At 42.2% G+C, this 16,444-nt stretch overlaps 1 protein-coding gene across 1 annotated transcript in view; it reads left to right on the top strand.

Annotated features, from left to right (window-relative positions):
* Positions 1 to 16,444, top strand: part of LOC124996733 (ERC protein 2-like) — a 144,526-nt gene that overhangs the window by 25,752 nt on the left and 102,330 nt on the right. The window contains exon 7 of the mRNA XM_047570018.1: positions 4,943 to 5,110. Within this exon, the coding sequence (XP_047425974.1) occupies positions 4,943 to 5,110 (168 nt within the window). The remainder of the gene's footprint in view (positions 1 to 4,942; positions 5,111 to 16,444) is intronic.

Consider the following 16,444-nt stretch of genomic DNA (forward strand, 5'->3'; position numbering starts at 1 on the left):
CGGGGATTGTCCCTCATTTCCGCACATATCAGCCCAGATGTTGTCGTGCCTGGGATGGCCAGCTCAGGTGTGCCTGCAAGTGCTTGTTTATTCAGCGCGTATGTGTGTGCGTATGAAATGTAAGAACCCAGAATCACTTAAATGTCTACGCTGTATGCACACGCATGATTCACTCAGATGAAAAACTGTCTAAAGCTTCGGCAGTGCCCTCCTGACATCTATTGGAAGTTTCTATTGCCTCATCAGGAAACTATGGATAATTTGCACCACTCCTTCTTCCATCTGTGTGACTAAAAAATATGAACCCACTGACGGGCGCTTACACACCATGTGTGTGAGGAAGAACAGTGTATATATATGCCTCTCATAAGATGCACTGGCCGGTTTTGTAATTCACCTTTCACCAACCTCTAATACTACAGACAATTAGCGAGAGTGAAAACAGTAACTGGGTGTTTGAACCGAGCAGTCCGCGTTCATTTTCTTGCTTCTTCATCATGTGCAAGTCTGCCGGCTTCTCTTTGAAGCGCACATTTCTCCGCAGATATTTGAGTGATTGTAGGTGGTATGGAGAGACTCTCTCCGGTGGTCTAGCATTGTCTTGAAGTGAAACAGCGGTCCGTGTTTTAGTGATGCAGTCCAGACTTGGCCACATTATTGGTTCGACAAACATGAATTAGGGGAATATTATGCCATAAATTTAGATGATTAATTTCACTGCACCGACCTTTAAATAAATTAAATCGAATCGGTGCCTCTCGCTGTATTTTCACAGGCTGGAGGGATGTCGAAGAGCCAAAGGAGTGAATGGCTCATACATGTGTGTGTGTAGCGCACCGCTGATGTTCAGACGTCAGATGCATTTCACCAGACCCCCGCTTGGGATTTAATAACTTTTACTGTGGTGTTTTCAGCTCGAGTGACATTCACGTATCTTCTTTGAATAGCAAGACAAAATAAATGAGTGTAGCTCATGATGTGCATGTGTGAATGTCTTGGACTGACTTAGGTTGTAACATTTGGAAAGATGTAAGCAGTGTTTTTTTTTTTTGCCTAGTTCCAGTACTGGGCTGCCAAGTGGGTGAGTGAGAGTACAACTGGTACCGTTCAAGCATCGGTGCCTCCCCAGGCCTTTGCTGTGGTCTCTCTGGTTCTCCCTCTCCTCTGCCGTTTCGACTGTGCTCCGCTCGCATAGTCCCCGCGTTGTTGATCGCGGCCCAGAGCCGACGCTGGGCCCAATACCTTTGCAGGTCCGCCTGCCAGAAAAACTTTTATGATGAAATGTGAGGCAGGGAAAAGGGAGGCGAGGACAAACATTGAAGCTGTTTTCTTTAAGCTGCTGTTTTACTTTGCTAACCGGTTTCCAGAATCCACATCTTGGCCGTCGTTGAAAGCGTGAGAGAGGAAGTCGAGGAGAATCGGCCTGTGTTTATGCATTGTGGCACGTTTAATTGCAGGTGCAGCACATGTGTGTGTGTGTGTGTGTGTGTGTGTTTGTGTGTGTGTGCGCACCTCCAAAACTGTCGAACATGCGTGTGCAGGCGCCGTCTTAGTGTGCTTTCTATTTTGTGACTGCATTCGTCGAAAAAAAAAATAAATCGACACGTTGCCAAGAAATAAAAGTTTTACAATGATAGCATCTTGAAAACGTATCAAAGTAATTTTTTAAAATGATACGGTGTTGAGTGAGGTGCTTGAAATGTCTCCAGTGTCTCCTTTGGATCTGAACTGGGACGGGCCCGGACCGCAGTGCACCCCGTTCTCCTCAACGTTTCTTTTCTTTTTTCTCAAACAAACATTTGGGAGAACAACAACGGTGTAATTATGAAACAGAATGGACTCCCTGATGACCGAAAGGGACTCCGGGGACTACTTAAGTTGTCCTCGTGGCTGCATGAGTCCCGCTTTGCGCAGCAAAAACATGGTTTGAAAACGTGGGCCTGTCCCAAAGACAACCTGGCCCGAGGACTCACGGACACATCACTTTGTCTCACCGCAGGACCCGCACATTTAAGCAGCGGTAGGAAAAACTCCCGGGGAGCTTGGAGCACGGCTGGAAGGGACGGGCTGCCTAAGTAGAGGCCCTGGTGGTGGCTTGAGGGAGAGACGGGCCTAGGAGGAAAGGAAAATCAGAGAGGAAATTGAAGGAGAAGAGAAGTTAATCGCCATCTTGTTAGCTGTCCGTCATCTCGGCAGGTGGGCCAGATGATAAAGTCGCACCTCAGCTCAGCTTCCTGTCAAAAGGAGCCAGCGGTGGAGCAGCGTGTCACTGGGGTTAATGTCCTCGAGCCAAATCATCTGTCAAGAAATTCCAGCATCTCTATCCCGTGCCTTTCATTTATCACTCCCCTTGCTTACACTCTTATTACCGTCCCCCCTTTCATCCGTCCCTCGTCACCTGGCCAACTGTCTCCCCTTGTTCTTCATGCGCTGCGTCTGGCAGCGCTAAATGCTTTAAGAGGGAATTAGCAGGGCGCCTGTGCGGTACTATCACAGCTTAGTGGGCCAGTGCAGGTGAGACAGCAGGGATTTCCTGTTAGGCCCCTCTGCTACATTCTTGCTAAATTGCTCCTTGCAAGGTGGAGTTGAAGGGGAAGGGAGGAGGAGGAGGAGGAGGTGGAGGTGGTCTCTGTTTCTCTCACTCATACACACAGCTTCAAACACGCATGCGTACACACACTGGATGTACAAAGGGTTAGTGATATCACTAATGCAGTGTGTGTGCGTGCCCGTGTACAGTATGTCGCGGAGGACAGAGCCGCTCTCAGTATTAGGCTTTGGTCATCTGCCAAAGGAGCAATATGAGATAAATACTTCGCCATCTTACACCTGGGGGTCTTGCCCTGCTTCTAATGCCGCCACATGAGAGGCGGCCTCTGTGTGTCTCCGGGCCACATGGTTCACGCATTCAGGTGCGCACGGATGCAGGCAGGTGGGAACGAACTGTGACTAAGTGTGTTCTCGCTGTAGCACATCTGCCGTCTTTTTTGCCATTTTTATTGTTGGTAAGTTGTGTTGGGCAACAATACCGTTCCCAACAAAAGTGAATTGAGATTTTTTTTTTTTTTTTAGATTTTATTGAGGAAATGACGGGAGTCGAGAGTCTCCCGTCATTTCCCGTCAGAGAGTGTGTGAACTCCAGGCTTGCTTTTTTCTTGGGACTGAGGCAGACTGGCAGTGGCAGACAGCTGGTGTATTGATAGCAGCCAGGTAGTTGGTAAGGAGTTGAGGGGCCGGGAGATGAGCTGAGGTTCAATGATTATTCTAAGAGCCTTGGCAAGACCGGCAGGATCTAGTTAATGCCGTTTGTACCATGATAGTCAAAACGATTTCTGCTGATAATGATTAATTTATTACCCTCTTGTAACCTTAGCGGGCAAAAACATCCATGTCCAAAAACTGCTGTAAAAACTTAACGGATTGATATTTTTTTCAGACTTTTTCTGCATAAATTTCTTAAACCACTTCCGCACTTTACAAAACTACCAAAAAATTCAATCTTTTCAGGAATTTTAACCCTTTAAATGCCAGTTTAAATACTTGAAGTCACTGTTGTTCACGAAAAAAAGAAACATGAAAAATTAGCTATTTTCCATAAAATTAATGTTGGGAGGCTGGGGCATTTTTTTCAGATCAGTCGTGGGTATGACCAAGATTATCTAAAATATTGACTTGATTGGGTTATTAGTTTTTGTGTAGCGTCAGATTTAAGGTTGGTGTAAGGTTGCCTAAGGGTTAAAAGGTATCATCACCAAAATGTGTTTAAGTCCTCATCACTTAGGGAAGTCACTCCGAGTGTTTTATGCACTCTAATGCATAATATGTCACAGTGTGTGTCACAGTATTATTATATATTATAGAATTATTATTTTTGATGTTGTACTTGGCTGATGTGAAGCTAACCGAGTGACTAAATTATCCTTCCAGATGCTTCAACAGCCTTCCTCCCCTTCACGGATCTCCTTAAATGTCTTGTGAAATACTTGAGAGATGAGCTAGAAAGCAAAACAGTCTGCGCTCTAAGTGTTTTCACACCATCCCCTTTGTGTCCAAGTAACACTTGTTAAAATGACTGTTAACAAGCACTCCCCTACCGCCTCCCTTTATCTGTGTGTGTGTGTGTGTGTGTGTCCCTTGAATTCTGCGCATGTAACACACTTTCAGATGTCAAACGGGTTCGCGTCTCGCGTCCCGCACTCGAAATGTGCTGGAAATCAAATCAGTCGTCGAAGAGCAACAAAAGAGCTCGTGGTCTCTTCACATCACGACAGTCGGCTGTGGATGTGTGTGTGTGTCGCTGTAAGCGATGCAGCAGAGCGCTGATATATGCCCTGTAAGAAGTCCTGGAGCCGTCTCAGGCATCGCTCATCTCGCTGCACACAGCCAGATACCGAGGATTTTAACGGATGACTGTGAAGCGTGTGAGCGGTCTGATGTATGGCTGCCGTGGTCCGATCGCACAACGCTCTCAATAACAAATGATGGGACGGGCTCCAGGCTCCTTCTCTCTCACACACTCGTTGCTTTTACTGCATCGGTCCTCGGTGGTTCATATCAAGAACATTGGGTCAAAGTCGAACTTTTACTACTTCCAAATGTCAACAAGTAAATGTGTTGAGACATTCTGTGCTGAATAATAACATGTGGTTCATCTGACTTTTTTTTTTTTTGTACATTTCTCAGTGTTTCTGTGAGCTCTTTTCTTCTTCTTTACCTTTGACTGTCAGTTACTTAGCCCAGGTTCATTCTCAAGTGGTCTACCTTGCGCAATCTCTTACAGATTACTTTCAACCTATATCCTGACCTGTCCATCCACGCTGTGTGAACACTGGCCTTTATCGCTATATCACCGCATGTTTTTTTGTGTGTCGTGCAGCAGCTGCTCTCTGATGTCTGTTTCTCCATCCTGGATTTCTTACATTCGCGTCTTGATTAATTGTAGGTTGATGCTCTGCGGGTGCGTCTGGAGGAGAAGGAGCAGTTCCTGACCAAGAAGACCAAGCAGCTGCAGGATCTGACGGACGAGAAGAGCACGCTGACGGGGGAAATCAGAGACATGAAGGACATGCTGGACGTCAAGGAGAGAAAGGTCAACGTCCTGCAGAAGAAGGTGCGTGAATGTCCAGCTGATAGCAGCGTTGCAGGACGCCTGAACAAAAATGTGATGTGAGTTATTTCGACTTTATTCAGGGATTAATGCAACATCCCAAAATAAAATCTAGGCCCCTTCTTGACAAAGAAGTACACTTCATTAAAGCTTCTCTTCTCTGATCAATATTTTATAGTGTTATTGAATAAAGTGATTACACATATGTGACAGAGGACACATATGGTGACAAATCTACATAGTTAGTAAAAAAAATAAAAAAATAAAAAAAATAAAATAAATTATGTAGAGATTAAACAAATACTATAAATATAAAATGATCAATTTTCCCATCAGGATTTGGTCTCAACCATTAAAATCCATTTGAACCAAATGAATTATGATTTTGCTTGACATTTCCTGGTTTTGTAAATATATAATGTGTTAAAATGTCCATAGAAATCAGTTAAGTTGATTTAACAAAGGTACCAGCTGCTGGTTGTGCAGCAGACAGCTATTGGTTAGTTATACTCTACAGAGCATCACTGTTTCTATATCCAGTCTTTCTCTTTTCAATTCCACATAGAAAAAAAAAACATGATCACTGAATAAAGTCACTTTTTCAAAGAAAATAAAGAAAGGCAGTTGTTTGGTGAGCACATGTTCATGTAGCTCACATTGTGACCAGCACCTGTTTGTTAAACGAATCGTTAAATGTGCATCATGAGATCTTTTCATTGTAGGATACAAACGGTGGAGAAAATGAAAAGCATCAAACATCTTATTCTGGTACTAAATGTCACATATGCCCCCCCAACCACCACCACCACCACCACCACCACCACCTCCCCCCTTCTCTTTGCTCACCTCAAACACACACTTACACGGCATGTCTCGGAAGCTTTAATGACTTTTATAGGGGCAGCTATTTAGACGGGGCCTGTGGCCACCTGCCGTGCGCATGTTGGCAATTCCTCTATAGACCAATTACGCACACATAAAGGTCTCCTCTCAACTTCCTTGTTTCCTCTCGTGTCCTCAAATTAGAGCTCTCCTTCTCTCCTCCCTCCCTCCCCCGTGCTGGGTTTAATGAAAGTGAGCTCCAAAGGTCACATACAGTGCCATCAGTCTGTATGCGTGTGTGTGTGTGCATGTGTGCGTGTGTGCGCGCGTGTGTCATATGGACTGTTGTGTCCATACGACCTCCACATGTTTCTGTGTGAGATGTTTATAGATGACCTTTATGCACTACCTATACCGTGCTGCACTCCTTTGAGCAACACCTATAGTTTTTTTTTTTAATTTGAGGCGCTCCCAATAACAAGCTTGTTTGTAGCTGACCGCTGTTTACTGACATTTAACTCTATTGGCTGCCACTAAAGTTTATAGGGATTAGGTTGGAAGTTTAATGTTTACATTAAAAAGCTGAATCAGTCAAAGGTTTGTATATTTGGAAAAGGGATTTTTTTTTCCGGCTTCATTTACGGTTTTCATCGCTACAATATTTTGCTTCCGGCATCTGTCGTTGTATCGTTGGCTGGTTTGGCACTAGGCAGGTTTTGGTCCTCGTTGGATGTTTTTTTTTTTTTTTTGTCATAAAGCCTCACTTCTCATTTTTTCTCATTATATACATATTTTGCGTCTCTGTAACTTAGAGAAGATGAAGTATTTGAGAGGAGCAGCGAGCCAAATATTTTACACTGTGAATCAACAGGTGTTTCACTCCATTAGCCACAGTGTATACACTGACCACAATCTGACTGGTTTTCCAAACTTCCTATTTCCCAACAGTCCGTGGGGGCTATAAATTACAATGTTTGGTCCCAGAGGAAAGGCAGGAGTGAGGCAAGGATTCAATCCGAGTTTCCTTTCTGGACTTCATACTCCACAAGTTACCGCTGGCGGCTTGTAAAATACAGAGAAAGGCAGTAAGAAGTCTTCCATATACGCAAATCAAAATGCAAAGAATGTCCTAAGAAATCATCAAATCTTACTAACGGGGCACCTCTTCGCCAATGAAACTCACCCTTCATCCAGCAAAGTCTACTTTGTGTCTGGCAGATGTTTGCACGATTCAGTTTTATATGTCGAACAGCCATAAAAAACAAACAAAAAAAAACTAAAAACAAAACTGCCATACTTCCACGCATGTCTACACATAATAGGTATTTTAATATCCCCTACTCTCCGCTGCTTCTTCATATTTTTTCAAATGGTATTTGTTTTTGTTGTCTGATTGAGGTGTTAGTCTTTCTTCACGATGTCACGATGAATGTCTGGTCTTTAACAACGTGATTCCTTTTTTTTTCTAGAAAAAAAGAAAGAAAAAGGGTTTGGGGTTTATCTATCTGTTTAAGTGACTTGATGTGGGATGGAATCACATCCAAACAAAGGTTACAGATTTGCTCTGGATGGAATGACCAGGATGCCTTAAGTGGTTTCACAGAACAGAGCCGTTTGCATTGTATGCCTCAAAAAAGGCCACGCTTCTTTAGCAATGTCCTGTGTTTCCATTTTTTTTTTTTTTTTGTCTAAAATGGAAAATGAGGTAATAACTATGCAAATGCCAGAAATTCACGGAACTGCAAAAGTTGCACTTTACTATACGTGGACTGCGCACCACTGACTAAAAAAGCAGGTCAGCCAAAGTTGACAATTCATTGCATGTTCTTGTAGAAATACATCATGTCGATTAATTTATACATTTCCTCTGCGCTGAATGCGCTCAGCCCGAAGATGTTTGAAATGAAAGGCTTTTCTATCTTTACATTTTGCTTCTCTGGTAAGAAAGCATCTCTCATTTTCATTATCTTGTCTGTGGGCCTGTCTTGTCATGGTCATCTCTTTCCTTTCGGGGCTTTCCTTTCAACACGTTGCTTCTTCCCGACCATTAAAAGCCCAATTTCACCTCTGTGTTTGTCTTGAGTTCTCTCTTGAAAACTTTTCTTGCGTTTTGGATGTTCCCTTTCTCCACCTGGAAGGTGTTCCTGATCACACTCGTTTGAAAATGTTTTCTTTGAAAGGCCCCTATCACTCTACAGTCATTCACTTTGCATCTACACTTCCTCTTCTTTATCTGTGCCTCTTCACAAATAATTCTCTTCCATGATTTCTCTTCCTGGTTGAGGGGACATTTTCCCCCTCATTTCGAGCCACATGCCACGCCTCTGAAACCGCTGGTCATATTTTTTATTTTTTATTTTTTCTACCAGCGAGTCCAATTCTCCACCCAGCGTTTCTAAATCACAGAGGTTTCAACACCTCAGCATTTATTTGAGTATTTTAAAAGCCAAACACATGGTTATCTTAACCTGATCAATTTAGTTCACTCTGGTAATGTTGTAGGTTTGATTTGGGTCCTCTTTTTTAAGGTGGTCCACACACCAATGGCACAAAAGCACATTCTATCATCTAGTTTTATTTTCGTATGACAATTATTATTATGATGATTTTGTTCCAGTTGAGCAGTACACTACAGTCTGGTAGTGTGAACTGAACTGGAGCATGAACTTGACCACTTTTGCGGTTTCTGACCAAATCTCACTCTGCACGAAACTGACTTTTTTTCTGCAGGTTATATATATATATATATATATATTTTTTTTTTTTTAACTTTATTTTTTTAAGACAGAATACCTAACTCAATAATTTCTTAATTTCCTGAAATTGTTAATTATATAATTGCTATGGAGAAATATATCCATGAATATCCTCATGCATAAATGCCAGAAAATAGTTTGTGTGATGCATTGTGTTGCGATTTCTATGTAAGCATCACATAGAAACAATAAATCTCGTCCGTTAGTCGAAGCTAATGGGTAACACTTGTTAAGAACTGCGGACTACACATTCATAAATATGTCAATCATCATTTACAAAACACTCCTACATTAATAGGCATTAGTAAGTTCATACATGCAGGTATAAATTCTTTAGCAGCTATAAAACATGTTGAATATTTGTATTTTCATACTTTTTTCTTTTTTTTTTTTTAAAACTTTTTTTTATTAAATATTAAAGTATTTACAAAGAAATTATTTTTATAGTTATCAGTATTTCATAAGCCCATTCAAAAAAGCATAAGTAAACGATTGATAAACTATTTAAATGTACATTTATGTATCTTATTATGTACACGTGTACTAATAGTTACTAAATGTGTTTATGTTTTGCTTCTCCAGCTGGAAAGCATCTCTCATTTCTCTGGAAGTTTACTCGGACATAGGCCCTGTAGTAATACTTACTAAATGTGTTGATTAATTATTCTCACTATAATGGATGATTAATTCAGGTGGTTATAAGACAAATAGTTATTGTTAGTAAACTATTTTTTTGCGCTCATCTAAAGTGAGGACTGGTTATGCCTTACAAAGCATTTGCAAAGGGGATTTCAAGGCTCAGTTATCTTCTCAACGCCACAAACACAACACAGAGTGATATAAAACAAATATTTATTTCAGTCGAACACTTGATATGAAATGAAGAAAGAAACATCTGCAATCTCATAAAACACAATGTTCTGTAGACGTCCCTGGGGGGCTTGGGTGTTTATGGTTATTAAGAGTTAAACTGCAGAATTGTAAGTTATTTATGAATTTAATTTTCAGTTGGCAGACTACAAAGCGATGAACTAACTGAACTTTGTCTTTGTTTGGATAGTTTGTCTCAATTGAACATTAAGATTGTCCACCAGCTGTGTAATGTGGAGCTCAAAAAAACCTCAAAGGAGACGGACTTGTAGTTAATATTAAAAAAGCAAAAAGCAGCGGCTGCCCAGGCTTGTGTAGGAAACCTAAGCCAACCAGACATTTGTCATAAAGATCTTCAGAGGTTCATGTACGAGTTCAGACGGTTTTGTCACTGCATGCTGGACTCGCTTTAATGAGAGCCAGACCGTGCCTCCACTGTACAAAAATTAGCTGCCCTCCGTCATCGCACTAGTCTTTCAGTCTTACTTTGTGCACAATGATATTAGCTACAGGTTCTGTAGGTCAGAGATGAGACCATTGTTCTTCTGCTATCTATTCAAAGCTGAGCTTCATCTTACAGCAACACATCTGACTCAACAACAGACTGAGACGATCAGTCATCACATTACTGAATACCTCTGAACTACCTGTTCTGACATGTTGTGTCAAGTTCAAGCACTGCCCATAATGTAATTTATACTATCTATCTCTATTAGTGAAGATATATATTACAACCTTGGCAACTCTGTGGATGTAAGTAGGTTTCAATCTGTATTGAGTAGTGCCAAAAAAAAAAAAAAAAAATAGTTACTGTATCACTATAGCACACACAAATATTAACAAGTTGATGTTAGTTGAACTACACTTTTGCCCATAAAGTTGGAATAATTTTGTTTTTAGGCACGTTAATCTTTTTGTCCCTATGCTTACACATCCATTTACATGATGATGTTCCTGCCTGCCATTCTGATTTTGTCTCTGGACGGCTCGTGAGACTGTGCCATTATAGAAGCTCCAGGGCTGCGAGCAGCTCAAAAACAGCAAAGTTTTGGTCTACTCCCGTAAGAGACCAATCTTCAGAGATTTTGTCCATTTTTTTTAAACAAACAAATCAAATGTGTTGTTTAGCCCTACTCACATTTGGGAAATTGCACTGATCAGGGACTGCATGTGCGACTGTGTTTATATACAGCTTGTATTGCAATATGGCACACTTTTTTGTCGATCATAACAGTGCACTAGCAGAGCATCTTGTGTGATCCACGAGATGCTCTGCACCTGAGGAGAAGGGGAGATTCGGCGGCAGATATTGGGCTCTATGCGGGACGCAATGATTTATTAGAATATCAGCAGCCTTTTGAAAGAACGGGGGTTTGACTGGTTCATTTTTCAGGTCATCAACAAACTGAAAAATACACCATGCTGTCCATTGTTTACTTTGTTGTGTAGTGAAATGTGTAATGATGATGTTGTCGATGCAATCACGTATGAGAGGGAGGAAAAAAACAGGCACGCAGCTCTCACAGAGGGAGGTCAGACCTGGGACTGACAGGTTGACCCGGGTCTGAAAATCCTGTGTCAACACGGGAGTTTTGATGTGAAAGGGGTATTAGAGTTCCTATGTGTGATGCCCACCCCCAAACATACTGCAGCAATAGTCTATTTTGCAGGCCAAAGAGTGGTAAGGATGTCTGAGTAAATTTCATATGGAACTGTAGATGAACTGATGTTCATGGGAAGGTTAGCTTAACTCTCTAGATTTCTCGTAGTTTGCTCAGCTAACAATGAATACTGGCTTTCACTTCATGTTCTCAGTTAATGATATATATTCCTTGTTTTAAATGTATCCCTGTTTGTTTGGCAGAATTTACACATTTAATTTAACAGATTAATACATTTAACCATTTACCACTACATTTTTTTTTTATGGGGAATCTTTTTTCACCCGAAAGTACTCCTAATTAAAGGTTTTTAATTTTTTTAGTAATTTTTTTTATGTGCCTCCAGATACCACCAGAGGACATGAGAAAATATAATCTCTGTAATTTGGGTGAACCAACCCCATAATGTGTTATGACTAATCCTTTCATGGTCATATTTGCAAAAAGGAAAATGCGGCTTCGGTGACCTTGTTCAAAAGGAATTCAAATTTAGGGAGCCACATACCGTTCCTTTAGAAAATACACTTCTTTCGACAGCTCTGTATACACTGTGGCCGCACTATATACAGTAACCATTTCTGTCTGATTTGTTTTCACAAATTTCCAGTTTCCCAGCAGTTTTAGAGGGCTATAAGTTACAGATTTGTGTGCGATGTGCGAAAGATGGCAGTGTGTTTGAAGCCTTCCCAGTGCGGGATAAAGCCTTTTACCCCCCGTCAAGGGTCGTTCTCTTCACTTGGGACGTTTTGATAGAACAGGAAGAAAAACAAAAACTCTGTAGAGAAAGTTATGAAAGTCATTTCTGCAAATTGAAACCGTTGCTGCGAACAAGCATTCTTTTGCTTCTATGACGCAAGACAGTGAGGTTTGAAAAGCAGCAAGACAATTCTCCATAAAATTATCAAGTTCCAGTGAGTCAACTAAACTCCTTTCATACGGCTGTTAATCTCTTGTACATGTTCCCCCCGCTGATGAAAAGGGCTTTGAGGGTTAGGATGATTCATCTGTGTTATTAAGACAAGCTCTCCATATTCACTACAAACGGCTCTAATGCCCCACCACCCACAATGCCGCTGATGATGATAAAGGTTGATGACAGGTCAACTGGTGCATGATAATGCGTGTGCTCACTTCCCAGTCGTAAGGAATTGACTTGTGCGGAACTAAGAGCAAAAACAGCCCGCTGGATGTTTATGTGATTGAAACATAAAAAGTAAGGGATAGAAGTTGAAAAAAAAATTCTAATGACCCTTAATTCTAAAAACAGGAAGCCTGTATCAGACTCCAGTTTGTGGACCTCCTGCAGCAGTTAAATATCCTTCAGACGTACAGACGTTTTATCCATTTTGTTTTCATTTTTTAACATCAAACACAAAAGCTTTTCTCATTTAGCTTCACTCGGCAGATGTTTTGGTTTCTACTGCATGTCTGACATGTCAAGAGACTTCATGAAGATACAAATGAGAGTACTTCAGTAAAACCGCATTTTCATGTGTCAGGCCACTTTGTCTTTGATGTTTAAGGGTTTGTTGCCCCCATCTGTGTTTGAAGTGCGTGGTAGTAAAGTGTCCCTCTTTAGCCCCTCTTTGTTGCTGCGTTCAGGAACTTCCAACCATATGAGAGAAATAACAGACTGTTTGACTGATGAGACACAGACAGACACATAGATAGAGCAGGGCTCAGCACAGTGGCCTCTACAATGACCCTTTTTAAAGGCATATGGAAACTGCATAGACTACCTCAAGTTGAAGTATATACACACCGATCAGGCATAACAGTATGACCACCAACAGGAGAAGTAAATAATATTGACCGTCTTGTGACAATGCAACTTTCTGCTGGGAACCTAGACCAGATCAGACGACCCCACAGCAATGACACTCCTTGATGGCAGCAGCCATCCCCAGCAGGATGCAGCCTGACACAGACACACACTTTGCTTAGCCTGATCCACAGATACCCTTCCCCTCAACTCATAGAACCCAAAGGGCCCAACTAACAGATGCCAGACACCACAGGGCACCCTCAAAAGGCCCATGTACATTCTCTGAGGAGTCACAACTGTTCCAGAGGCACAGAGAGGGAGACCAACACACTATTAGGAAGTTGGTCATAATGTTATGCACGATTGGTGTATATATATATATAGGATATATAGGACCTATGTATATCACTCATTAGTGCCCTATTTTCTTGTGGAGTGGATGGGGATTTTTATCTCCTCCTATGGGCCTCTCCACGGACCGTCACAATGACTTATATGGTACCATGATGTCATTGCTGTAGTCTGAGCTCCACATTGATCTTAAAAGCCAGAGGCTGAATTCAACTTGAAATAACGAGGCGCTGGTCTTTGAAATGAAAAAAAAAAGAAAATTCACATGCTTCACTTGTGCGAGCGTTTCGGTCTAAACACGGAACAGTGGGAGCTCTGTTCGAGCCCTTGGTCTGCGAGACCATGACCAATGCATAATGATGCATTTATTTATTTATTTTTTCATTTTTGGGTGTTTTTTTGTATTTTTTTTTCTTTCGCCGAGGGGGTAGTGCTGTGGGAGGTACGTATGCAGAACCGGTTGTGGTGTGGTTTTGGCATACATGTGTTATTCATGTTCAAACATTGTGGTCATCCCAATCCATATTCATGCTTTTAAGAAGCCTGCCTGTGTGCATGGAAGTATAATATCTCCTATCAGGTTCCCTCCTACAGCCACCACAGACGGGCAGATTTGATTACGTGCACTCGGCCTGTTCTGGTTGTATGTGTGAATGTTTTGTGTCCGTGTCGAAGGATGTCCTTTACACAAGAGTCTTTCTTAGTTATCGCGGTGTTCATGCAAGATTCCCAGGGACTTTCTCAGGGGAACCAACCTCTGTTTCAGTGCTCCCTTTGCCAGACTCTGTCAGCACTTGCTCTGGCCTGGTGTCATCACTGACTCTGGCCTGGTTTCATCGACATGGCTAGGCCTTTGATTGTGAAGAAAAGTAGAGAGAGAGAGAGAGAGATTGATATCGAGATAAATAGAGTCGTTCCCTGGGCTTATACGTTTCATGCTCTTTCCTCTGCTCTCTGTCTCTCTGTGGAGCAATTGATCCTCTATCTGCCCATTTTTCAAAATGTAACGAATTTTTCGCGTTTGTTGAATTTCACGAAAGTTTCATGCCCTTTGTTGAGTAACTGGACGGATGCCATGTAACGACAGTCCTCTGCTAACTTAAACTGTTGTACCATGCTGGTTTTTGCTGACCTTGTTTTTCCATTACAACCTTCAGTCACACTCACTCTCTTTTCTCTTCCTCCGCACAAAACAGCACTGGCACTGTTGAGCGTGTTGCATATGGATAGCAAGAGGAAGTGCAGCGTGTTGATAGAAAGGAAAATATTAATCCAACATTAGCTGAGTGTGTATTGTGTGTATGTCAGACTTAATTTTAGGCTTATAGTTAGTTAGGTTTAAAGTAGGGATTGGGCGTAGATGCTATTGAGACACGTAACGCCCACTTAAACACTGTTGCTGACCAGGCACCCCCACCCCATGACAATGACACTCTCTAATGGCAGCAGCCATCCCCAGCAGGACAATGCGGCCTGCCACGCCACAAAAACTGTTTTGGAACGACTCGGAAAACATGAAAAATAGTCCAAGCTGTTGACTTGGCTTCCAAAGTCCCCAGATCCCAAACTGATCAAGTATTTGTGGGATGCTCTGGAACAAGCCTGATCCACAAAAGAGATTACAGTCAACACAATCAATACAACATGCTCATGAAACTTCAGTTGTTTGCCAAGGTTAACTTCCAGAGGTAATTGTAGTTTTTAAGTGTTGTTGCTTAAAGACTTAATAATGTCTTTAGTTCAAGTACCTTGCTCTTCACTGCAAGATATTGGAGAGGGTGTTGTCCACAGTGCATAGCATCAAGTTTGCTTTGACTTTGGTCGTAGAAATTATTTCCAAACTAAATTAAGGAACCATGTCGCCATGCGTTATGTTTGTGTTTGGTCTGCACTCATGTCTAGGTGGGTGGTACGTGTCAAAGTGACATCCACACAAATGCCCGACCAAAGGTTTCCAAGAAGGACATCGTGTTGTGAGGCGATGATTCATGATCTTCACTACACCTGTCAGTGGCTTTAATGTTGTGGCTGATCAGTGTATATTCCCTTGATAGATAGTGGACATGTGTAGGGTACACCGCAAGTCTTCCAGGTGAGTGATTGTGTGAAACAGCTGTATTTCCCAGAGATCCTTAGAGATAACCTTTTACTGTATGTGTACAGTATGTTCCCATGTGTGAGTGTGGGTGATCTTGATAGATCTGTGATGAGGCCACCAATGCCTTTCATCCTAATGGATTCCAGCTGACCAATCACAGTACAAAGACATGGTCACAGATAAGCATATTGGAACAGGGGAGGTTCCGGTAAACTGCCTGTGATAGGCCCCCCTCTATCCCCCACTGCTCCTATCAGCAATCAGCCGGGGTTAATGGTGAGAGCCTGAGGCTCGCTGATTGGAGCCAGGCTACACATCAGTCATGACAAGCCCAGTGTTGGGCCATACTGTGTCAGGTCCCAGTTATTCCAGTCCATCTTCCGCCTGGCCACAACACGTGCACTTCAATTCAAAAAATCTAATTTGTTTGATGACTCTCCAACTTGACGAAGAACTCAAATGTGACTGCATCTTGATGTAGACGCGTCATAACTCAGACTGACCTGTTCTGACCCAGCTCGTTGGCAGTCTAGCCTTAGCATTTCATACTTTAGGATGTGAGACAGGCACTCCAGTCTGGGCTCCCAAAAGAAAATGGGTCACAGTTTGACTGGTGAACTTCCACTTGAACTGTATGTCTGTATGCTGTATTTCACCTGTCTGACCAGATCACTGTAAAGTGGGCCAGGGTCAGAAGCTACAGGTTGACACACAGCTGCTGTGGTCCCCACCGGGTGGCTACTTCTTTCTTTCTTTCTTTCTTTCTTTCTTTCTTTCTTTCTTTCTTTCTTTCTTTCTGATCAAAGGGCGTCCATTCCCTCGCTCCAGAGAGGAGAAAAAGAAAAGAGTTAATACTAATGGTGCTGGGAGCAGAGGACTAAAAGCGTCAGGGTAATTACCCAGCAATCACTGCAGCATTCCGCAGCTGAGGGGGGCAGAGATAGGGTCTTGAGCCTAAAGAGCATGGACGTGGATCAACTTGGCCGGCACACACACAGACACAGTCACACTCAC

Source organism: Mugil cephalus, chromosome 1 (assembly GCF_022458985.1).
Source record: "Mugil cephalus isolate CIBA_MC_2020 chromosome 1, CIBA_Mcephalus_1.1, whole genome shotgun sequence".
NCBI lineage: Eukaryota > Metazoa > Chordata > Actinopteri > Mugiliformes > Mugilidae > Mugil > Mugil cephalus.